General features: G+C 46.6%; 3 protein-coding genes across 3 annotated transcripts; all 3 read left to right on the forward strand.

The window, feature by feature from the left end:
• The first annotated feature begins 3,388 nt into the window (after positions 1 to 3,388).
• LOC123002917 (uncharacterized) lies at positions 3,389 to 3,730 on the forward strand. The gene has a single exon (XM_044393658.1). The coding sequence runs from the start codon at positions 3,389 to 3,391 to the stop codon at positions 3,728 to 3,730; it is 342 nt and encodes a 113-aa protein (XP_044249593.1).
• Positions 3,731 to 3,928: 198 nt separating this feature from the next.
• On the forward strand, positions 3,929 to 6,986 carry LOC138914863 (uncharacterized). Its single transcript, XM_070219561.1, has 4 exons — positions 3,929 to 4,140; positions 5,361 to 5,784; positions 6,372 to 6,703; positions 6,773 to 6,986. Exons 1-4 carry the CDS (start codon positions 3,929 to 3,931, stop codon positions 6,984 to 6,986), a joined length of 1,182 nt encoding a protein of 393 aa, XP_070075662.1.
• Positions 6,987 to 18,226: 11,240 nt separating this feature from the next.
• LOC123002918 (uncharacterized) lies at positions 18,227 to 19,021 on the forward strand. Its single transcript, XM_044393660.2, has one exon. The coding sequence runs from the start codon at positions 18,227 to 18,229 to the stop codon at positions 19,019 to 19,021; it is 795 nt and encodes a 264-aa protein (XP_044249595.2).
• Positions 19,022 to 24,635: the final 5,614 nt, after the last annotated feature.

Genomic DNA, 24,635 nt, shown 5'->3' on the forward strand with positions numbered 1-24,635 from the left:
AGGGAGCACGTCAGTTCCTTATGGCAAATGGTAAAGGAGGCATATTACACATGCTCCAAGTGAATTGTAGCTGCAGGTGACAGCGCCGCAGACACCAAATCTATTCTCAAAGCGAAGTATAACGAAACGTATACAATATACGAAAGATTTGCCGCTCAGATCCTCGATCTTGAAATCCAACTGGGCTCCTCCCAAATATCTCAAGCTCCAGTAACTCCGTCCCAGAGTTCCATATCTTATGGCTGTCGACTCCTATCGACACAGAGGTTTTCTCGGGCAATTATCTTCGCTGGCCGACTTTCCGGGACCTTTTTACGGCGATATATATAGACAATCCGCGTCTCACGCCCGTTGAAGAAATATTTCATTTAAATTCCAAAACTAGTGGCGAAGCTCATTCCATAGTTTCAAAATCCCCACTCACCAATGATGGCTTCCGCTCAGCTTGGACAAATCTAACTGAGCGTTTCGAAAATAAGCGATTGCAGGTGAACAGCCACCTTAAAACTCTTTTTAATGTGCAATCAATAGCAGAAGAGTCTGGAGCCGCCTTAAAAGAAATTCAAAGCACCATTCAAGGGTGCTTAACCTACTTAAAATTTTCCGGCATCAACATTGAGAATTGGGACCCTATCCTCGTTTACATGTGCTCTACGAAACTGCCAAAGCTGACGCTCTCATTATGGGAGGAATCCATCCAAAATAAAGCCGAAATTCCTACTTGGCTCAAGCTTGATTCCTTTTTAACCGAGCGCCATCGAACTCTACAGGCCGTCGATAGTATCCGGTCTGTTAATTCCCTCCAAGTTCATTCTAGAGACAGAAATCAAATGGCAGAATTACCAAGAATAAATTATTTTACCACGAGGGTACTTCCAATACCCAAAGGCTGCGACCTGTGCTTAAAGGAAAAACACCGCGTGGGTATACCCAAAAAAATGACGGTAAATGATCGTTTAGCCTACATCCAAGGTAAACAGTTATGCTCCAACTGCTTTGCAAGCAGCCATAAATTGCTGGATTGCAAAAGCGCTTGCAATTGTTTTACTTGCCAGAGTCGGCATCACACGCTGCTGCATCCAAGCAACACTTACCCAATTACTTCGGTTCCATCCAAACCTGCAGGACGAGTGCCCGCCTCAATCCCTCAGAGAATTCCTTTTCAGCGCACTTTTCCAAAGTCTTTCCAGACCCCTGTATAGAGAGTCCTTCCAATGCAAGTCCTTCCAGATATTGGGTTCCATATCCCGCCCTGGATGGCAGACGTTCCCGAGGTATTAAATCCTACCCATGCCGAGTCTGCCTCAAGATTCATCCTCTACGGAAATGCCACCCCTTTCTGACGCTAAGTGCCGAGAAACGCATCCAAGCAGTTCAATTCTATCAATACTGCAAATGCAATACTGCAATGTTTACGCCAAAAGGGCGTTAAATTTCGGGAGGCAGTGTCGAGCGGCAGTTTTCTCCAGATGTCCACATCTCGCTCGCTCGCACTGCCCTTCGCTCACCGCTCCGCTCTGGAGCTTCTAAGATAACCTAGGCTTAAGTAGTTCCTATTTACAAGTGTCCAAATAAACACACGCACGTCGCGTAATAACACGAAGTTTTTCCACCGTGCTTTAGATATAATTCTGCGCGGATCTCACCCGTTTTTTCCTGGGACTCATCATCTCCTACAATCAAGCCACCCCCGGCCCAACAGACACAATAATGCTATCGGTGGGCATGTTGATCTTGCTTGCCAAAAGTTGGTCTTATTTGCTTGTATTAAAAGTTGATGTATTGGAATATATTGATATTAACCAAATTTTGTATCTTGTCGCCATTTATGTGATGTATTAAACACGATGTTTTTATTCTGACTGTTTACATATTCTATAGTCCAGTTCCATGTTGTTCTTTCTCTTTCTCTCTAGACTTGTATAACGTATTCTTAAGTGCTGTGTAACATATTACTAGCGTTGCCAGATTGATCTTAAAATTAAAATTAGTCGTTATACAAATACCTAATACTTACTAAAGGATTTACCTATAATATCACAAAATTTCTTAAATTCTGTTTTAAATATTTGGGGTTTGAAGTTAAGGCAGGTGAAATAATAACTTTTTAACGAATCCGATTTGAACAATTTTTTTACCATTGATAAACACTATAAAACTACATATTTACTTTTCCGAAATCTTAAAAAGTTGTGGGCGCCAGACATCTTTTCAAATCGTTTAAGGCGATTATGGGCGGTAGGGGGGGCGTAGCCTTCGTCTAAAATAAACTTGCGCTGCTTAAGAAGCCCAAAAATATTTGTCGGTAATCCCAACTTCCCAGCTTTTGTAGTTTTCGAGATCTCAGACAGACAGACGGACATGGCTAGATCGACTCGGCTAGTGACCCTGATCTAGAAAATAAACACTTTATAGGGTCGGAAACGCTTCCATCTCTCTGTCACATACTTTTGCCCGAATACAATATACCCTTTTACTCTACGAGTAACGGGTATAAAAACAAATATACTATAACTAGCAGGGTCGGTAGCCTGCATACCTTTATATTTGATACTTATTTTAAATTTAAAAATTCCGTGTTTTTAGCTTATAAGCCGGAAAAAGATATTATCATAACTTGTTTTCTTAATTTCCGCAAAAACAACAGTATATTGTCGCCAAAAACGATTTTAAAATGTATCTAACGGCCACATATTTTAAGAAATTTTGAGCTGTTGGCGCCGGTGGGGATAAATGACCCCTCTCAATATTTTAGTTGTTTTCCTATTGAAAATACCCGTCGAATGAGGGGGATTGTAACTAACAAAATGGCGCGAGTATTAAAATAAAAAAAAAATTATTTTTTTTGTGGGGGCAATGGTTAAACAATTTTTTTTAAATCTTAATTTGTTTTTATTTTTAAGAAATTAAAAACTTTTTTTTTTAGAAATTTTATTTTGAAAGAAGAGGTTTTAGAGGAATTAATGCACAAGATATGAAGTCAATCGGATTCATATAACCGGAGATACAGATTTTCAATGAGAGGGTACTTTTTCAAATTTGAGATTTTTGGCAAACTTAAAAAAATTCTAACTAAAAAAACAATTTTTTATCGGTCAAATCCTGATACACGTGTTTACACGTGACCGCCGAAAACCAGAGAGCTAGTTCTTGCTCTCCCGCCCTGCTTCTCAACGCTCAAACGCCATGGAGTGAGCAATGCAAAACTCCAACCGAGCTTCAGCCACCTGCTGCAACAACAAGAGCAACTACTACGTCAACTACAACGGCCTCTGTCGCCAACATTGCAATAACGACTCCACTCTCTTCTTCTGCAGCGGGTAAAGCAACAACACTATTAAGTGCAAAAATCGGGTCAAACGGCAAAATCAAAGCTACGGTTGAAGAAATGACAAATCCGCAAGCGGGTTCGGCCATGCAGACAGGCATGGATCGCTACATAAATATTTCCAAGCGCAAGCTAACGCCCTCAAAAAATGCTGACGGCAATAAGCCCAAAGTAAACCGTACCAGCAAAGGCCCTAAAAATCTCGGGCCACTAAATGAAAATAGATTTTCCATTCTGGCGGAGCACGAAACAGAGTCTGAACAATTAGCCCCAAGGAAACTGAAGCCGCCACCTATCTTTATTCGGGAGAAGACCTCGAATGCCCTAGTCAACAATATAGTTGAGCTAGTCGGAAAAGATAGCTTTCATGTTATTCCGTTTATGAAAGGGAATATAAATTAAACTTAACTGCAAACCAGAACTGAAGACGATTTCCGAGCAGTGTCAAAGTACTTAAACGATGCCAAAAAGAATTACTAAACGTACCAGCTAAAAAGCTGCAAAGGCCTGCTTAAGGGAATAGAACCCGATGTGACCCCCTACGAAATTACAGAGGCTTTAAAAGAAAACGGTTTCTGTGCAAAAAATGTTATAAACATTATGAACAAAAACAAGAAGCCGCAACCACTATTCAAAGTCGAGCTGGAGCCAGACAGCAGAACTTTGAAAAAAAACACAGTGCACCCGATCTACAAGTTGCAGTACCTGCTGCATCTTAGGATCACAGTAGAAGAGCCGCACAAACGGAACGGGCCAGTGCAATGCACGAACTGCCAGGAATACGGACACACCAGGGGTTACTGCACCCTCAGGTCAGTATGTGTAGCTTGTGGAAACATCCACGACTCCGAGCCCTGCCCTGCCAACAAGGAAGACTCTCTCACTAAAAAGTGTGTAAACTGCCAAGGAAACCACACAGCAAACTACAGAGGCTGTCCAGTCTACAAGGAGATGAAAAGTCGGATGCAACGAACGACAACGGCACGCTACCAGAACACACAGAACAATTACATGAGATCACAAACGACACCGGAAGTTTTTTTTCGCAAAAGCAGCCAGGTCTTCATTTGGCCCTTCAATTACCACCAACGGCATTTCTTACGCCAGTGCTCTAAAATCAGGCACAGCTCACATAGAACCGAAAATGGATAACATCCCGCAGGCCATGGGACATCCCCAAAGTGACATGGAAACTATGATGATCACTCTGCAACATAATATGATGGAATTTATGTCCTTCATGAAAACCACCATGCAAACCCTTGTGCAAACCCTTGTGCAAACCCAAAACATTTTGTTAAAAATACTCGCAGCTCAGCAGTCCAAATAAACTATGCCTAGTCTTCAAATAACTTTGTGGAACGCCAACGGTGTTTTACGGCATAAACCTAAAATAAGTCAGTTTCTGAACGAAAACCACATCGACGTTCTGTTGCTGGCAGAAACGCAGCTCACCAGCAAATATAATTTTCAAATACGGGGATACACGTTCTACAGCACAGATCATCCAGATGGTAAAGCACATGGCGGAACCGGCATCTTAATAAGAGACCGCATCAAACACCACTTTCACCAAAGGTTTGCAAAATGTTATTTGCAAGCTACATCGATAAAATTACAGTTGGGCAACTGCAACCTTGCCATTGCCGCTGTTTACTGCCCCCCCCCGTTTTACAGTCTCCGAAGACCAATTCATGGACTTCTACAATTCACTTGGAGAGCGATTCATAGCAGCAGGAGATTACAACGCCAAGCACACACACTGGGGATCCCGCCTTGTGACCCCCAAAGGAAGGCAACTATATAATGCACTCATCAAGACATGCAACAAACTGGACTACGTTTCGCCAGGCAGCCCTACATACTGGCCTACAGATCCTAGAAAACTACCTGACTTAATTGATTTTGCTGTGACAACAAATTTTTCTCGCAATCTAATATCTGCAAAATCGCTTTTGGATCTATCATCGGACCACTCACCAGTGCTAATAACTCTTCTTGAAATCCCGGAATTAATCGAGCACCCTTGGAGGCTGACGTCGCATCGAACCAACTGGCTGAAGTTCAAAAAGTACGTAAGTTCCCACATTGATCTGACTCCACAGCTCAACATCAAGGAGGACATCGACTGCTATGCCGATGCACTGGAGTCTGTACTCGTCGCAGCAGCCAAAATCTCTACACCGCAAGGGAGGGATGGGCGCACACACCAACACAAAATTAACTTGGAAATCGAACAGCTTGTTTTGGAGAAAAGACGTTTGAGGCGTGCTTGGCAAACCAGCAGATCGCCATCCTCGAAACAAAGTCTTAAGGAAGCTGGTCGCAGACTTACCAGGGCCCTAAGGCACGAAGAAGTAGAAGCACAACGCCAGTACATTGAGAAACTTTCACCCACCAGCGCCAAGCATCCCTTGTGGAAGGCCCACCCAAATCTAAGTGCGCCGTCCGAAACAGTAATTCCCATAAGAGACTCGTCAGGCAGCTGGGCCAGAAGCGACAAAGACAGAGCTTGTAAATTTGCTCTACACCTTCGAAATGTCTTTCAGCCAAACCCTGCAACAAATTCATTCGCACTATCGTCGCCGCCAATTCGAATCGAAACTGAGACGGACCCAATTCAGTTTCAACCAAACAAAGTTGCAAAAGTCATCAGCGAGCAATTGAAACCAAAAAAGGCCCCAGGCGGTAATCTAATAACTGCGAAAATGCTAATTGAACTCCCAAACTGTGCAGTTGAGGTCATTTGTAAACTCTTTAACGGGATTACACGACTTGGCTACTTCCCAAAAAAATGGAAAAAATCTGTAATCATAATGATCCCAAAGCCAGAAAAGATCACACAATACCAGCTTCATACAGACCGATAAGTTTACTCTCGTGTCTGTCAAATCTGAAAGAGCGCAACGTTATTCCGGCACATCAATTTGGCTTTCGAGAAAGCCATGGAACAATAGAGCAAGTCAACACATTAACAACGGAAATACGGTCTGCATTCGAATATCGAGAATACTGCAGTGCGGTATTCCTTGATGTTGCACAGGCTTTCGATCGAGTCTGGCTTGATGGCCTTATGCACAAAATCAGAACTATTCTGCCGGAAAACACTCACATGATATTAGAATCGTACCTTTTCAACAGAGAATTCGCCGTGAGATGCAACACTACAACATCCGACGATTACACTATAGAGGCTGGAGTTCCCCAAGGTAGCGCCCTTGGTCCAACTCTATTTCTCCTTTACACCGCAGATATTCCCACGAACGTCCGGCTAACTACTTCCACATTCGCAGACGATACCGGGATCATAAGTCTGTCCAAATGCCCAATTCAGGCAACAGCACTACTAGCTGATCACCTCGTGGTAGTGGAGAGGTGGTTATCAGACTGGCGTATAAAAATAAATGCGCAAAAGTGTAAACACATAACGTTTACTCTTAACAGGCAAACGTGTCCCCCGCTAACTCTGAATAACACGCCACTTCCACAAGCTGACGATGTAACGTACCTCGGCGTTCACCTAGACAGGAGACTTACATGGAGGAAACATATCGAAGCTAAGAAAATTCATCTAAAACTAAAATCCATTGGCCTCCATTGGCTCTTAAATGCTCGCTCCCCCCTCTGCCTGGACTTCAAGGTCCTGCTCTACAATTAAACACTTAAGCCAGTCTGGACATACGGCTCCCAGTTGTGGGGAAACGCGAGCAGCAGCAACATCGAGATTATCCAGCGAGCACAATCAAAAATCTTGAGAACTATCACTGGGGCACCTGTTACGTGGGCATATTAGTGCCCCAGTCCTGAGAAGGACTTGGGCCGAGGGAAAGTCATCCGATGTTCAGGCACCAATTTTGCCGGCATAAGCTCGCCGGATGGGGTGGGTTCTTGGTAAGACTTTTTTCTCTCCAACATAACGAGAATAAATATTGAGATGCCTGAAAAATAGTAAGAGTCGTAAAGTCCGTCGGTCATCAGTCTACATTGCCCCACAAGCTTAGCTTTCGCTTGATCGTAACACGATCGGGCAATGTTTCGGCCACATTCCCTCCCCTTCACACGTTCGTGTGCCAAATGAATCGTCGCGGGCCGCGCAATACGATCCCCTATTGTCAAGGTTGTTCGTCAAAAGTTATGTCATTATTCTTCACCTACTCCACTTATCGCGTCAGCACCCCCTTTTTGAAAACTTAGCACTTCATGATTTTAAGTACGTTTTCACATTATAATTTTATTGAATGAAATATTGGCTAGTGCCATTTATGAGTAATATTATTATTAAGATTACATATGAATTTAATTCTAATTGACCAACAAAGTTTGTTAGCGGAGAGTATCGAATTTACCACCCGTACAAGGTGCACACGTCAGAAAATTGCTGACTATTCACGACTACAAACGCCGCTCTGAGGCTCTTGTTTTTGTTCATGCAAACACAAGGCTGATACTCGCCGCTGAAAAGTCAATTTTTTATTATATTATATAAATTACAACCAAAAGGGTATACTGATAGATGTAAACTTTTGTAATGCCTTGAGGAGGCCTAAAGTGGAATTTTTACTTTCAGATAGTCAAACAAAGGCACGAATATAGTGACATATCCATTGTTCCACATAACTTTATGCACATGTCCATACGCCCACACACTTACACACACATACACCATCCCCGAATTCACCCTTCAGATAACCTTAGTTCGCCACCAGCTAATATCTATTTGCAAATGCACCCAGGCTTTAGACTAAACATCCAGAACGAATTAAATTACGTTATCAGTTCGTTCCCACACTTTCGGACCCTCAATGGAAAATTACCATGAGAAAGAATCCCCAAAAGATTTAGACTAAACAATCGGATTGAGTCGCCGGTGCATTATCAATCAACAATCCAAAGGGCAATTTTAAAACTCACTCAATTAAAGCTAACTCCACTCATAGAAAGCTCTAAAGCTCAGAACCGAGGTATGATCATCAAAGAAGTTTAAGTTAAGAAGCGAGTTCAGTTTGAGACTTGTCTAAAGACAGTCGGTGTTCTTCCAAATAAAAAAATATTGTAACCAGTTTAAAATTAAAATGAAATAAAGTTTTTTTTTATATGAAACTTATGGTGCAAACATTTTATTGGCGCAGCCGGTAGGATCTTAAAGTCATTTTAAAAGTCATCGGTACTGATCAACTAAAGGATATTACTATACGACTAGTTTGTCCTGATCAGCGAAAAATCCGTGAATATACAAAACGACAAATATCGAGATCCGCCAAAGAATCTATGTGTAATTTTCGCACGCAGAAACTAAAATAAAAATCCAATTCGGTCAATACACGCTTGAAATCTAAAAAGTGTCAATATTGAAAACAAAATATAAAACATTAAACATGGCAAATCCACCAGTGCTACCGCAGTTGTCTGAGCTGCATCTGAATCAGCTTATCGGACAAATCAAAGAGCTACCTTATTTCGACGGCAACCCATCGGAATTAAGTCGCTATATTGCCAGAGTAGAGTACTTACTGCAACTTAACCCTACTCAAGATGTTCGCCAAAACCACATCATCTATGGAGCCATTGAGAGGACCATCGTCGATTCCGCGCAAGCAGTCATCGAAGAAGAAAAGTCAAATACATGGGGAACAGCAAAAGTGGCCCTAATTAAAGCTTTCAAAGATCACAGGCCATACGAGGACATCATACAGCACGTTCGTGACACCCCATACCAAGGAAGCATCAGTAAGTTCGTAAACGAACTTAAATCCAGATCATCAAACGTACACAATAAGTTAGAATTAGAATCAGATCCAACAGACAAGCTAATTTACACAAGTTCCTTGAAGAAAACAATTAGGGATTGTATCGAAAGAAAACTTCCTGATAGATTGTATACTTCCTTGTCCAAAAAAGATATAACAACAGTTGCCAATCTAAATGAAGCAGCAATGATTCTAGGTCACTGGGACGCAGACCCTTTTGATAATTATAAACCCAGGCGCAACGATAGTCGAAGGAATTCGGGAAATACACATCAAAATTATTATTATCAAAGGAACAATTCCCACTCCTATAGTTATCCAAGAAATAATAATAATAATTCAAATTCAACAACTTCTCAAAGTTCAACAAATAGAAATCAAATTCCCCCCCAAAATCAGGGAAATTATCAAGAGTGTAGGAGGAACTTAGATCAAGGTAGGGCCCAAAACCCCTTAAATTTCCAAGCATCAACTTCCAATAATTCTCCGAATACACCTGTTAAAAGACAAAGCGAGAGTGACAGTGCACAGAATAGAATGGACGTAAATTTTCAGCAAACTGCCTCGGATACAGAAAGTGTTGCCCATATGTCAGAGTAATGATTAAAGGAAAACTTCTTAGAGCTATGATAGATACAGGGTCATCTATCAATATAATGACGCAGAATTTTGGAAATAATGAGGAACAAGATGAAAAATTAAAAGTATTCACAATAAATGGGTCAATGGTCCTAAATAAAAGTATTACATTGGATCCATGTAAAATCTGTCCAGTTAAACAAAAATTTTATTTACATAAATTTTCTGAAAATTATGACATTTTAATAGGTAGAGATTATTTGAAAGAAAGTAAAGCAAAAATAAATTACGAAGAAGAAACAGTGAAGTTAGGAGATACATTACTTTATATAAAATATGGTGAGAACGATGTAGGAAAGGACAAGACCGCAGTAAAATGCCTTAGTCCACCATCGGTTAAAAATGAGATTGAAGAGGATAAGACCGCATTAGAATGCCTTAATCCGCCCTTATCAAAGGACCAATCATTTAATTTTGCCATTAATAATGAATTAAAAGAATGCAATGAATACAGATTAGAACATTTGAATGAGGAAGAAAAAGAAAATTTAAAGAAGGTTTTATTTGAATACAATGACATACAGTACAAGGAAGGTGAGAATTTGACTTTTACAAGTACTATTAAACATTGTGAGGAGTTGAGTAACTCCCCACAAAGGGCAGCAACAACAATAACGGATCGCCGGCCGCATACCAGTTACGGCGAATTAGCGTAGTAGCGGCGCGGCGAAGAGAGAGTGGAGACTTCAAGGTGAAGAGAGAGTGGAGACTTCAAGGTGAAGAGAGAGTTTGGAGAGTGAGAGTCGGGAGAACAAGGGTGCAGAGAGAGAGAGAAAGTGGAGACTTCTCCGGCAGAGCGAGAGCGCCGGGTGCAAAAGGGATTAACGGAACAGGCGCCGGACTTTGGACTCTGCCGTGGACTTCGGACTAGGAGGTCAAGTGCCACATCTCGGCAACCAGGCGGCACACAGGCGTGCCACATGCACCATTGAAAGCAGCGGGACGACGGCAACAGGCAGAATAACAGCTAAAGGCTGTGGGCGATGGGCAAAGGAGTCAATCAGGAACCTTGGACTTCGGACCTGCGTTGGAGAGTTGCCGCGGGCAGAGCGCAGAAGGAAATAACGGAACTACACCGGACTTTGGACTCTGCAGTGGACGATAGACAAAGGCCACATCTCCGCAACGGAGCAACACACAAGCGTGCCACATGCACCATTGAATGCAGCGGGACGGCAGCAACACGCAGAAATAAAAGCGGATGCCATGCGTGAAGGACAAGTGGGTCAAACGGGAACCACGGACTTTGGACCCAGAGTGGAGAGTTGCCGCGGACAGAGCGCAAAGGGGAAATAACGGTACCCGGAGGCTCTATATAAAGCCGCCGGGCGCTGGCAGCAGGATCAGTCGATCACGAAGAGTCAATCTATCAAGATCAGTCCAGATAATCCACGTGAACAAGTCAGCCAGTACAGTGAACAGTCAGTGAGCAGCGAAAGTCGAGTCGCCGGAAGCAACGCCGTGGGAACCTACAAGGATCGAGATCGCTACGTCGAGACGTTCGGGATTGGATCACCAGGAATCTCCGAATTGAGACACAGGTAGCTGAGGTCCAGAGGGCGTCACACGGCTAGGTCAAGGCGATCCGCTTTCATTCCTGTCTCAACGAAATCCTCGCAGCTAGCTTGGAGCGTCGAACAGGTCCTGAGTGGTGAAAGCCTGCGACAAGAAATCGTGAGCTTGGAAAGATCCTATCCTATCGGCCAGAAGGGAGATCGGTCAATCGTCTGTGGTCTCGAGTGGAGCACTCCAGAAGAGCCCTGCGGTTTGAGTTGTGTAGTCCCGGAGCGGCGTGTGTCGGAACCCCGAGTGAAACGAGCCAGAAGGGAGATCGGTCGAGCGTCTGTGGCCTCAAGTGGAGAACTCCATAACAGCCCTACGGTTGAGTCGTGTAGTCCCGGATCGGCGTACGACCAAGACCCCGAGTACCAGAAGCCACGCTACGTCAAGCCAAGCAGCCACACACCACGACAGACCAACCTACGCGGAAACGTCAAGGACGATAAGCCAAAGGGTGAAGCTAGGGCGGAACGTTCGTTTGCACTAGGCGTAGAAGCGAAGTAAAGGGCTCGGCAGCATCCTTGCGTAACTTGGACTGCCAGCGCGATCTGAGTGGAACTCTAGTGGGACCATCCGGGACAGAGCAAGGGACAGACGGTGGTGCATCGAGAGGAGACACTCCTGGAGATCGCGACCTCTGTTCACCATAGTCTGAGAACGGTGACGCTTCCCTAAACCCGCGCAGCTGAACTCTTGGCGAGTTTAAGACGCTACGCGTAGGGGTCGATTGTACACAGCCGAGACGAGCAACGCCAAGCATCTTCAGGGAGCCTCAGGGATCTTCAGGGAGCTGCAGAGATCGTCGAGGGAGCTACAGAACCGGAGCACTCCGTCAACGAGGAGAGCACCAAGTCATCGACGGCCACGAGTGTCCATATCAAGATCACTGTACTATCACCCCGCAATAAACCCACTAAGAACCCGTGAATTCTTTCTCACTGATCTACTGGGCGGTCACGTTTATATAAATTTGGTGGGACGAACACACAACTATACTGAGCTAGCCGCACGAATCTCGTAGCGAGCAGACTTAAATAATCAGTTCGTTACATCTGGCGCCCAAAACGTGATTGTCCCAGCAGTGAAAGCAACATAAAGCAGAATGGGAAAGAAGTGGATTTACCGCCTCAAGACAGAGGATTTTGCCTACGTCGCAGAAAGGCTAAACATCACTCTGGAAGGAAGAACAGACGACAAAAGAAAGGTATTGTCAGAATACTATTCTGAGACGGAGAACGACCCGGAACTTGTCGGGATCTGGGTCGAGCTGGAGGCAGCATACACCGAGAAAACAGCCCCAAGCATCACATTGACTCCCGCCGAAGGGGAATATCTATTGGCAAGCCTGAGCATCGACAACATGCAAAAGGAGGCACAAAAGAGGGAGCCAAGCCAGGAGAGGAAAAATACAGAGTTCGCACAGAAAACAGCAGCACCGGTACGGACTCCGACACCCAGCCAACCAGATTATGCAAAGGTTGCGAAACAAGTCCGCGAATGGTCGTTTAAGTTCGACGGAATTGAGAAACCGTTCGAGTTTCTGGAGCGAGTGGAGTGGTCCGTAAATACATACGGCCTGGATTTGGATATGATTAAAGCTCATCCAGAGCTTTAACACATACTTCCTGCCGAGAGACTTCTTCTCCACACTTTCGGACAAAGTCAAGCAGAGGAAGCAAGGCTACGGGGAGACGTTTAAGGACTACATGATCGACATACAGGCAATGATGAGGCCACTTAATTATTCGCCGACAGAGGCCCTCACCATCATCCGCCAGAACTGCACACCGAACCTAAAGATCGCCCTCAGAGCATACACAGTGGCAGACCTGGATACACTCATGGACCTAGCCGACGAGTTTGAAGAACTGGAGAAGGAACGGGAGACATTTGCCCAGGAGAACAAATTCGCCAGGGCAAAACCAGCAGCTCAGGCACAAACGATGTGCAGACGGTGCGAGGACACTGGCGACCAGGAACCCCGTGGGAACAGTCAATGGACACCGCCCCTACAAGACCACCGACAACAGGCAAACAACCCACCGTATGAACACCAGCGGCCGCCGATACAACACCAACAGAGGCAGCCAACAAACCCCTTGTGGAGGCCACCAATCACAACGCAGAGACCACGGGAGAGTACCCACATCACAGACCCCCAGGAGGCCTGCCGAAAGTGCGGCGGTCACGGGCACTGGGAACGCGGCTGTCGAAACCAGCGCCTGTTGTTCTGCTGGGTGTGCGGCAAAGTGGGTATCAGGAGCGTCGAATGCTGCCAAAGAGCGGGAAATGGTCAGCGATCTCAGCCGCAGAGAGGCGGGCGGGGATCGCAAAATGCTTCCTCTCCAAACTAACTGGCAAGCTGATCGAGGAGGACCAGCAGTTGTCCGCAGCAGTAACGATAGGTGGAGACACGTATAAAGCCACAATCGACACCGGGGCAACAGCGAGCTTCATAAGCGAGGAACTGGCGGACAATCTGGCTGCTCTCGGGCAGATCACAAGGACAAGACGGCAAGTTAGGTTGGCAGACGGGAGAAGCGGCGAAATCAGTGCACAGCTGGAGGTAGAAATCGCATTCGGAAACAAGCGATTGACCATGAGCCTGCTGATACTACCAGGGGTAGTGGATTCGTTGGTGTTAGGATGGAATTTCCTCACGCGAGTCGGAACCGTAATAAAGTGCGCCGGACACGAGATCACAATACCGGCCAGGAACCGACACAATGGGTGGCTCGAGGAAAAGCTATCGGTGGCAGTCGTTCAACACACAAGCGAGGATAACGACACAGCGAAATTCCTGGAGGAACAGCTAGCCGACTTCAACACCATGACGGGAACGTCGAACATGGCCGAGCATCTGATCACGATGAAAGATGACAAACCAATCAAGCAACGATACTACCCCAAGAATCCCAAAGTTCAAGGGGAGATCAATGCCAAGGTGGATGAGCTTCTCGAAATGGGGTATATAGAGCACTCAAAGAGCCCATACAGCTCCCCCATCGTAATGGTGAAGAAGAAGACGGGCAAATGGAGACTCTGTGTCGATTTCAGGCAGATCAACGCAAAGTCGATAAAGGATGCCTACCCAATGCCGCGCATAAATTATATCCTCGACCAACTGCGAGAAGCGAGATTCATCAGCAGTTTGGACTTGAAGGATGGGTACTGGCAAATCCCACTGGAGGAAAGCAGCAGGCAATACACGGCTTTCACGGTGCCCGGAAAAGGTTTGTTCCAGTGGAAGGTTATGCCTTTCGGTCTCCATTCAGCATCCGCGACTTTTCAACGAGTTTTGGACCAAGTAATTGGTCCGGAAATGTCACCCCACGCTTTCGCCTACCAGGACGACATAATAGTGATCGGACGCACGCTAGAAGAACACAAAGCGAACCTGAGAGAAGTGTTTCGGCGGCTGAAAGAAGCAAATCTGAGGCTAAACCCAGAAGTGCCAATTCTTCAAGAAGGAACTGTTGTATCTAGGCCATCGAGTGACCAGCGAAGGAATAGGCACGGATCCGGAAAAGGTAGCAGCCATCGCCGAACTAGAACCACCATCCACAGTAAGAGAACTCCGACAGTACCTGGGCGTAGCATCGTGGTACCGCCGATTCGTACCTGATTTCGCGAAAATAGTCAAACCACTCAACGATTTGCTACGCAAGGGCAACAAGTGGGTGTGGACACCGGAACATCAGAAGGCATTCGAAGAGGTCAAGGCAAGACTCGTTGCAGACCCCGTATTGGCGTGCCCGGACTTCGACAAACCGTTCACCCTGCAGACGGACGCGAGCGACTACGGCATCGGGGCAATACTGACCAAGGAAACGGAGAAAGGCGAAAAGGTAATCTCGTACTCAAGTCGAACGCTCAACGGCGCCGAGAAGAATTACTCGACGACCGAGAAGGAATGCTTGGCAATCGTCTGGGCGATCCGAAAGCTAAAACCATATCTGGAAGGTTACCACTTTAAAGTAGTAACCGACCATATGGCCCTGAAGTGGCTAAACAGCATTGAGAGCCCTTCAGGAAGGATCGCCAGATGGGCCCTGGAGCTACAGCAGTACGACTTCGAGATATCGTACCGGAAAGGACAGTTCAACGTGGTGGCGGATGCCCTGTCAAGACAGCCACTACCAGAAACGCTTCGAGGGATCAAGGAGACATCGGCGGCGGAAGCATCTGCAGCATGCAGCTGGACTCAAGGAATGCGCGAGAAGATTAAGACCCAACCGCAAAAGTACCCGGACTACGTGATGGAAGGTGACACACTATACAGAAACATACCACACCGAGCAGGCAGCGAGGATGTCGCAACGTGGAAGATGTGCGTCCCTAAAGCTCTAAGGGAAACGGTGCTAAAAGAGAACCACGACTCACCTTCAGCGGGCCACGTTGGAAGCCGAAGGACGATTGCACGGCTGGCAGCACGATATTACTGGCCAGGCATGCACAGAGATGCCCGAGCCCATGTGAGAAAATGCGAGATGTGCATGAGATTCAAGCCGAATCAAATGCAAGCGGCTGGCAAAATGCTAACGCAGGTGCCAGAGGAACCATGGGCAACGGTATGTGCGGACTTCGTCGGACCCCTGCCGCGTTCAAAGCACGGCAACCAAATGTTGCTAGTACTGATAGACCGATTCTCCAAGTGGACTGAGTTAGTACCACTGCGCAGCGCGACGGCCGAATCACTAAAGAAAGCTTTCAGAGAACGAATAATCGCAAGGTACGGGTCCCAAAGGTGGTCATTACGGACAACGGGGTACAATTTGCCAGCCGAATCTTCAAGGGTTTCCTAGCCGATATGGGTATCAAACAACAGTTCACAGCTCCATACACCCCGCAAGAGAACCCGACCGAGCGAGCGAATAGGACTGTGAAAACAATGATTGCGCAGTTCGCCGGGCAGGACCAGAGAAATTGGGACGAGAAATGGCCGGAACTCATGCTGGCAGTAAACACCAGCGTTTCGGAATCCACTGGCTACACCCCGGCGTTTCTTACTCAAGGCAGAGAGCCCAGACTACCGAGCGCCCTATACGATCGAGAAAACTTGGGAACCGGACGAGCTACCGAAACGCCGGACGAAAACGCCAATAAACTCAGGGAGATCTTTCAGATCGTACGGCGAAATCTGGAAAAAGCCTCCCAGGATCAAGCCAGGCATTATAATCTAAGGAGGAGGCAATGGACACCAGCAGTGGGCGACATCGTGTGGGCCAAAGAACACCACTTATCAAAAGCGGCCGAAGGATTTGCAGCAAAGTTGGGCCCTAGATACGACGGGCCATTCCAGGTCGTGGATTTTGTTTCGCCTGTAATATGTAAAATACGCCATGTAAACACTAAGAAAGAGCGGACCATACATGTAAGCGAGCTTAAACAACAAGAAACAAGCGAGCGAACGCAACAGGTAGAAACAACAAACGAACAACAACATTGAAACTTCTCCAAGGATACTACCAGACCTCCAAGGACACTACGAGAACTCCAAGGATACTACCAGACCTCCAAGGACACTACGAGAACTCCAAGGATACTACGAAATCCCTCCAAGGACACTACGAGAACTCCAAGGATACTACGAAATCCCTCCAAGGATACTACGAAATCCCTCCAAGGATACTACGAAATCCCTCCAAGGATACTACGAAATCCCTCCAAGGATACTACGAAATCCCTCCAAGGATACTACCAGAACTCCAAGGACACTATGAGAACTCCAAGGATACTACGAAATCACTCCGAGGATTCTACAAAATCTCTCCAAAGATACTACGAGGACTCCAAGGATTCTACGAAATCACTCCGAGGATTCTACAAAATCACTCCAAGGATGCTACAAGACTACAAGGATAATATGAAACTCAAAGGATAACTACAGGAAACTCGGCAGAAACAACAACCGAAGCATCCAAGAACTACTTTAGAACTGACCAAAGCAAGCGTGCGTTTGCATTTTCCCAAAGAAAGGGGGAAGACGGCACAAGAAACTGTACCGTAATGTCCGGACATGAATAAGGAAGGCGAAGGAAATAGCGGTATCTAACAAAAGGAAAGTCGCGAAACCGAGGCATCGTTAAAGAGAGCCCGGCTCCAGATAGTCAATCGAAAAAACACCAGCAACATGAGCACCCGCATCACCCGCAGCGAAGCCCGCAGGACCATGGAGAGCCAACAACCAGCCGAAGGATCCAGCCCGGGGCGAGGACGGTCGACATCCCGGCTCATCCGAGTCCCGCGGCGGATCCCGAAGAGAGGTGTTCCGGAGCCTGTCTTAAGCTCGGACAGCGACGTCCAGGTGGTAGATGACGAGCCGGGCAAACAAAGAAGATGGCGGATCCGGAGGGCGGTTGACCGCAGCAACGGCCAGATCCCGACAGGCAATGCCGAGGTGGAGTGGGCTAGCAAGGAGCCACCCCAGGACCAGCCGCCGGTCGGGGACCAGGCCGAGATGGCCAACGAAGAACCATCCGAGGCCCCAACAGCGCCGGACGAGCGAGGACCCACGCAGCCTCAGGATCGGCCGAAACCCAGCGACTATGCCGACATCATCATCGCGGCGACATGGGAGAACCGTCGACGGTGCGAGGAGTGGCGCAGGAGCGAGGAGCGGCGCAGGAGCGAGGAGCGGCGCAGGAGCGAGGAGCGGCGCAGGAGCGAGGAACAGCGGCGGAAACAGATGGAGGAGTCGCCAGAATGGCAGGCGCGACTGGAAGAGGCCGAGGAGGAGGAGCGGCAGCTATGGGAAAACCCGGGGTACCCGCCCACGCCGCGGTACATGCCCGAGCCCTGCGTCCAGCCGCCCGAAGTGGCAGTAGAATGGGCACCATCGCCGCCGCGGTGGATGTCCGAAGTGCCGCCGACGCCGCGGTACGAGGGGTCACCCAGGTGGAGGCCCGCACGGCCACCCACGCCGCGCTTCGAGCTGACGCAATAGCCCGAGATGCCGTCGACACAAGTCGAGGCGCCGAAGCCGCAACAGCCCGAGATGCCGCCGCCGCAAGTCGAGTCGCCAAAGCCGCAGCAGCCCGAGACGCTGCCGCCGCCACAACCCGAGCCGCCACGGTCGAATCCCGGGGAGCACCATGTCCGCACGGACATCCCGGCGGCGCACGTGAGCCACAGTGCGCGCGCGTTTGTGATCGACGGTGTGCGGTGGCGGCAGCAGACGATCACCTGGACATGGCCGGAGGGACCCGCGGAGGACGCGACTGCGGGGGAAGAACCACAGATCTGGGAGGAGGTGGAACCGCGGGTGAGCCCAAGGGATCCGAGGGTCCGAGGCAGACCCGAGGCAACGGCGACGCAGAACCCGGGATCGACGACGCCGGCACCCGCAACACCGGATTCCTGGAAGCCACCGACGCCGAGCACCGGGCCAGCGACACCCGCGCCACCGCACTCAGGAGCAGCCGCAGACAACGCGACGAGAAAGGACGAGCCGCTGGAGAGGGGCCCATGGGTGTGGCCGGAACCGCTGGCCGGTCAGCGGCCACCGTGGAAGCGGCAACATTCCGCGCCGGAGGTCGTCGGAGAGGCCGAAACTGATGCGGCAGACGTCGGCACCCGAGGGTCAGCGGTGGCGCGAGATCGAGAAGGACGAGTGGCCCGAAGGGATCGCAGACGTACAAGCGGTGAAGGAGGCCCGCATCCTGGGCGGAAGGCGCAGCGTGCGCGTAAGGTTGGACGGGCGCGGGTTCCGAGTGAGGATGGGGCTCGCGGGCCTGAGGGTGTTTGAAGAACAGCGGCCTTAAATAAATGATCCCAACGAAACACGAAACGGCGTAGATCGGGGGTGAAGCGGCTGAAAACAGGGGGGTGAAGAAAATGGGGCATACATGTCGACAACACATCTGAAAAAAAGGGAATGAAAATTTGCTGGTGGAACTTGAAAACAAACACCCCAATACTCACCTGTTGCCTCGTTTGAAATGCCAGTGTTGGGGCAATGTTGCCAGCACAAAACCCAGAGCCACTGGGGCACTAGCCAAGGGCAGATAGAGGGCGAAGGAGTGCTAGAAAGGAGATAGAAGGATGAGAGAGAAAGGAAACAAAAGAAGGTTAAAGAAACTTACCGAGAAAATGCCGAATCACCATGAACTAGGGACGGGGGCGCCTCGATAAGGCGGTCGATTAGCACTGGACGATAGTGCGATCGATGGGCACAAGCTAAATGGAAATATCATGGTGAATATCGCTGCGATCAGGTGGCAACGCTACACCTGCGATATCGATAGCGGATGATATCGATAGATCATGAATATCGGTTCCGAGCGGAACCAGATCGGAGATCGTCGCGGGAAATTCAAACTACGTGCCCGCTGGCATATCGATAGCCGATGGTTATCGATGCCCAGTGGGACCAGAGGGAGGATCGGCGCGGGAGTTTCAAAATTGCTGCAGAGATGCCGACTTGCGCCGTAGAAACTCTCGGAGTTGAAAGCGTCGAGGAAGCGTCGAGGGAGCAACGATGGAGCAACGATGGAGCAACGAGGGAGCGCCGAGGGAAGCAGCAGAAGCAGGGCAAGGACTCAATGGCTAGGATACACGAGGAAACGCCGGAGAGTAGGAACGAGGTTTCTTTAAAACTTCCCGAAGTAAGGGGGGAATGTGAGGAGTTGAATAACTCCCCACAAAGGGCAGCAACAACAATAACGGATCGCCGGCCGCATACCAGTTACGGCGAATTAGCGTAGTAGCGGCGCGGCGAAGAGAGAGTGGAGACTTCAAGGTGAAGAGAGAGTGGAGACTTCAAGGTGAAGAGAGAGTTTGGAGAGTGAGAGTCGGGAGAACAAGGGTGCAGAGAGAGAGAGAAAGTGGAGACTTCTCCGGCAGAGCGAGAGCGCCGGGTGCAAAAGGGATTAACGGAACAGGCGCCGGACTTTGGACTCTGCCGTGGACTTCGGACTAGGAGGTCAAGTGCCACATCTCGGCAACCAGGCGGCACACAGGCGTGCCACATGCACCATTGAAAGCAGCGGGACGACGGCAACAGGCAGAACAACAGCTAAAGGCTGTGGGCGATGGGCAAAGGAGTCAATCAGGAACCTTGGACTTCGGATCTGCGTTGGAGAGTTGCCGCGGGCAGAGCGCAGAAGGAAATAACGGAACTACACCGGACTTTGGACTCTGCAGTGGACGATGGACAAAGGCCACATCTCCGCAACGGAGCAACACACAAGCGTGCCACATGCACCATTGAATGCAGCGGGACGGCAGCAACACGCAGAAATAAAAGCGGAGGCCATGCGTGAAGGACAAGTGGGTCAAACGGGAACCACGGACTTTGGACCCAGAGTGGAGAGTTGCCGCGGACAGAGCGCAAAGGGGAAATAACGGTACCCGGAGGCCCTATATAAAGCCGCCGGGCGCTGGCAGCAGGATCAGTCGATCACGAAGAGTCAATCTATCAAGATCAGTCCAGATAATCCACGTGAACAAGTCAGCCAGTACAGTGAACAGTCAGTGAGCAGCGAAAGTCGAGTCGCCGGAAGCAACGCCGTGGGAACCTACAAGGATCGAGATCGCTACGTCGAGACGTTCGGGATTGGATCACCAGGAATCTCCGAATTGAGACACAGGTAGCTGAGGTCCGGAGGGCGTCACACGGCTAGGTCAAGGCGATCCGCTTTCATTCCTGTCTCAACGAAATCCTCGCAGCTAGCTTGGAGCGTCGAACAGGTCCTGAGTGGTGAAAGCCTGCGACAAGAAATCGTGAGCTTGGGAAGATCCTATCCTATCGGACAGAAGGGAGATCGGTCAATCGTCTGTGGTCTCGAGTGGAGCACTCCAGAAGAGCCCTGCGGTTTGAGTTGTGTAGTCCCGGAGCGGCGTGTGTCGGAACCCCGAGTGAAACGAGCCAGAAGGGAGATCGGTCGAGCGTCTGTGGCCTCAAGTGGAGAACTCCATAACAGCCCTACGGTTGAGTCGTGTAGTCCCGGATCGGCGTACGACCAAGACCCCGAGTACCAGAAGCCACGCTACGTCAAGCCAAGCAGCCACACACCACGACAGACCAACCTACGCGGAAACGTCAAGGACGATAAGCCAAAGGGTGAAGCTAGGGCGGAACGTTCGTTTGCACTAGGCGTAGAAGCGAAGTAAAGGGCTCGGCAGCATCCTTGCGTAACTTGGACTGCCAGCGCGATCTGAGTGGAACTCTAGTGGGACCATCCGGGACAGAGCAAGGGACAGACGGTGGTGCATCGAGAGGAGACACTCCTGGAGATCGCGACCTCTGTTCACCCTAGTCTGAGAACGGTGACGCTTCCCTAAACCCGCGCAGCTGAACTCTTGGCGAGTTTAAGACGCTACGCGTAGGGGTCGATTGTACACAGCCGAGACGAGCAACGCCAAGCATCTTCAGGGAGCCTCAGGGATCTTTAGGGAGCTGCAGAGATCGTCGAGGGAGCTACAGAACCGGAGCACTCCGTCAACGAGGAGAGCACCAAGTCATCAAGGCGACCAGGAATCATCGACGGCCACGAGTGTCCATATCAAGATCACTGTACTATCACCCCGCAATAAACCCACTAAGAACCCGTGAATTCTGTGCTTTCTCACTGATCTACTGGGCGGTCACGTTTATATAAATTTGGTGGGACGAACACACAACTATACTGAGCTAGCCGCACGAATCTTGTAGCGAGCAGACTTAAATAATCAGTTCGTTACAACATTCAATACAAACAAAACATGAAGACCCAGTATATAGGAAGCCATATAAATACCCTCAAACCTTTGATGAAGAAGTTAACAAACAAATAAATGAAATGATTGAACAGGGAATAATTCGTAAATCAAAATCTCCCTATTGTTCACCCATTTGGATAGTTCCAAAAAAGAGCGATGCATCAGGCAAAATGAAGTTTAGATTAGTAGTGGATTACAGAAATTTAAATGAGATCACTATCAATGATAAATTTCCGATACCCAGAATGGATGAAATATTAGACAAATTGGGAAGATGTCAATATTTCACTACCATTGATTTAGCTAAAGGATTCCATCAAATTCAAATGGAACCAGAAACAATAGCTAAAACAGCATTCTCAACAAAACACGGTCATTACGAATACACACGAATGCCATTTGGTCTTAAAAACGCCCCCGCCACTTTCCAAAGATGTATGAACAATTTATTAGAAGATTTAATCTATACAGATTGTTTGGTATATCTAGATGATATTATAATTTTTTCCACTTCATTGGAAGAACACATTTTATCATTGAAAAAGGTATTTCAAAAATTACGTGATGCAAATTTAAAATTACAACTAGACAAATGTGAATTCATGAAAAAGGAAACAGAATTTTTAGGTCACGTAGTAACTACTACAGGTATTAAACCAAATCCACAAAAGATAAGTGCCATTATAAATTTTCCAATACCAAAATCTCCAAGAGAAATTAAATCATTTCTAGGATTGTGTGGATTTTATCGAAAATTCATACCAGACTTTGCACATATCGTAAAGCCAATGACAGTGAAATTAAAGAAAGGCGCCACCATCAATACTAAAGACAAACCTTACATAGAAGCATTTGAAAAAATGAAAGTTTTAATTACTTCAGACCCAATTTTAATTTATCCTGACTTTAATAAACCAGTTTCTCTAACAACGGACGCAAGTAATATAGCTGTTATGCTAGCAGAACTCTTAACGAGCACGAAATAAATTACGCGACTATTGAAAAGGAACTTTTAGCAATCGTATGGGCTACCAAATATTTTAGATCATATTTATTCGGTAGGTCATTTGAAATATTAAGCGACCATAAACCCTTAGTTTGGCTAAATAATATAAAAGAACCAAATATGAAACTACAACGGTGGAAAATAAAATTAAACGAATTTGATTATCAGATTAAATATTTGCCAGGTAAAGAAAATTATGTTGCCGACGCTTTATCCAGGACCAAAATAGAAGAAAATATGTTTACAGATGATATTGAGGAAAATGTATTAGAAGAGACAGCCAGTAGTGTAAACGCAACAGTACACAGTGCGCAAGAAGATAGCCAGAATTATATTTCTATAACCGAGAGACCATTTAATTATTTTTCCCGACAAATTGAAGTAATTAAAGGAGATGAAGACAAAACAGAAGTAACGCATTATTTCCACAAATTAAAAATTCAAATTATTTATAAAGAAATGACGGAAACTTTAGCAAAAGAGATAATTAAAGAATACCTATGTACCAAGAAGAGCGCAATATATTTCCATAACGATTCAGATTTTCTTATATTCCAAAAAGCTTATGTGGAAATTATAAATGCAAGTCATTTGACGAAATTAGTAAGATGTACGGCAAGACTCGAAGACATACTAACATACGCAGACTTTAAAGAAAAAATATTGAAACGACACAAAGACCTCTTACATCCAGGAATCGAAAAAACTACTAAATGGTTTAGAGAAAAATATTACTTCCCTGATTATCAAAAATTAATCAGAATATAATAAATGAATGTGAAATTTGCAACATTGCTAAAACGGAACATAGAAATACCAAATTGACATTCGAACTTACACCAGAAATTCAAAATATAAGAGAGAAATTTGTCATGAATTTTTATATGGTGGGTAACCAACAATTTTTATCATGTATCGACGTTTATTCAAAATTTGCTACTTTAGTAGAAGTCACAAGTAGGGATTGGTTAGAAGCTAAAAGAGCTATCATGAAAGTATTTAACGAAATGGGAAAACCACAAGAAATCAAAGCAGATAAGGATTCAGCATTTATGTGTGTAGCTTTACACAATTGGTTAAACTCAGAAGGAGTACAAATTCAAGTAACAACAAGTAAAAACGGTATATCGGACGTAGAAAGATTTCATAAAATGGTAAATGAGAAGCTGAGAATCATAGGAAGTGAACCGGATATTGAAAACAGGTATACCAAATTTGAATTAATCCTGTATATTTATAATCATAAAACAAAACATAATGCTACAAATCAAATACCAGCCAACATATTTATGTATGCAGGAACCTTGAGAAAAATTGACGAAAAACACTTTGAGGAAACAAATAGGGGAAGAAAGATTATTCATTATAAATCGAAATTTAAAAAGAAAAAGAAAATTAATAAAAGTAAATACGATGATAATTCCAGGCAAGCAGAAGAAAATGAACAACAACTTAATGAAAACAATGACCTTCTCCATAATACTAACAACTTTAATTCAATTAACAATCGGGCAGAGCATTGAAATAAACCCCATTAAGGCTCAAAATGGATATCTTGTATTTAAAACAGGATCAATAGATATCCCGATTAATTATGAATATCATTATCTAAGTGTAAACATAACAAAAACTGAAAAAACTTTTGAAAGTCTTT

The sequence above is a fragment of the Drosophila takahashii genome, chromosome 2L, assembly GCF_030179915.1.
Source record: "Drosophila takahashii strain IR98-3 E-12201 chromosome 2L, DtakHiC1v2, whole genome shotgun sequence".
In the NCBI taxonomy this organism is placed as follows: domain Eukaryota; kingdom Metazoa; phylum Arthropoda; class Insecta; order Diptera; family Drosophilidae; genus Drosophila; species Drosophila takahashii.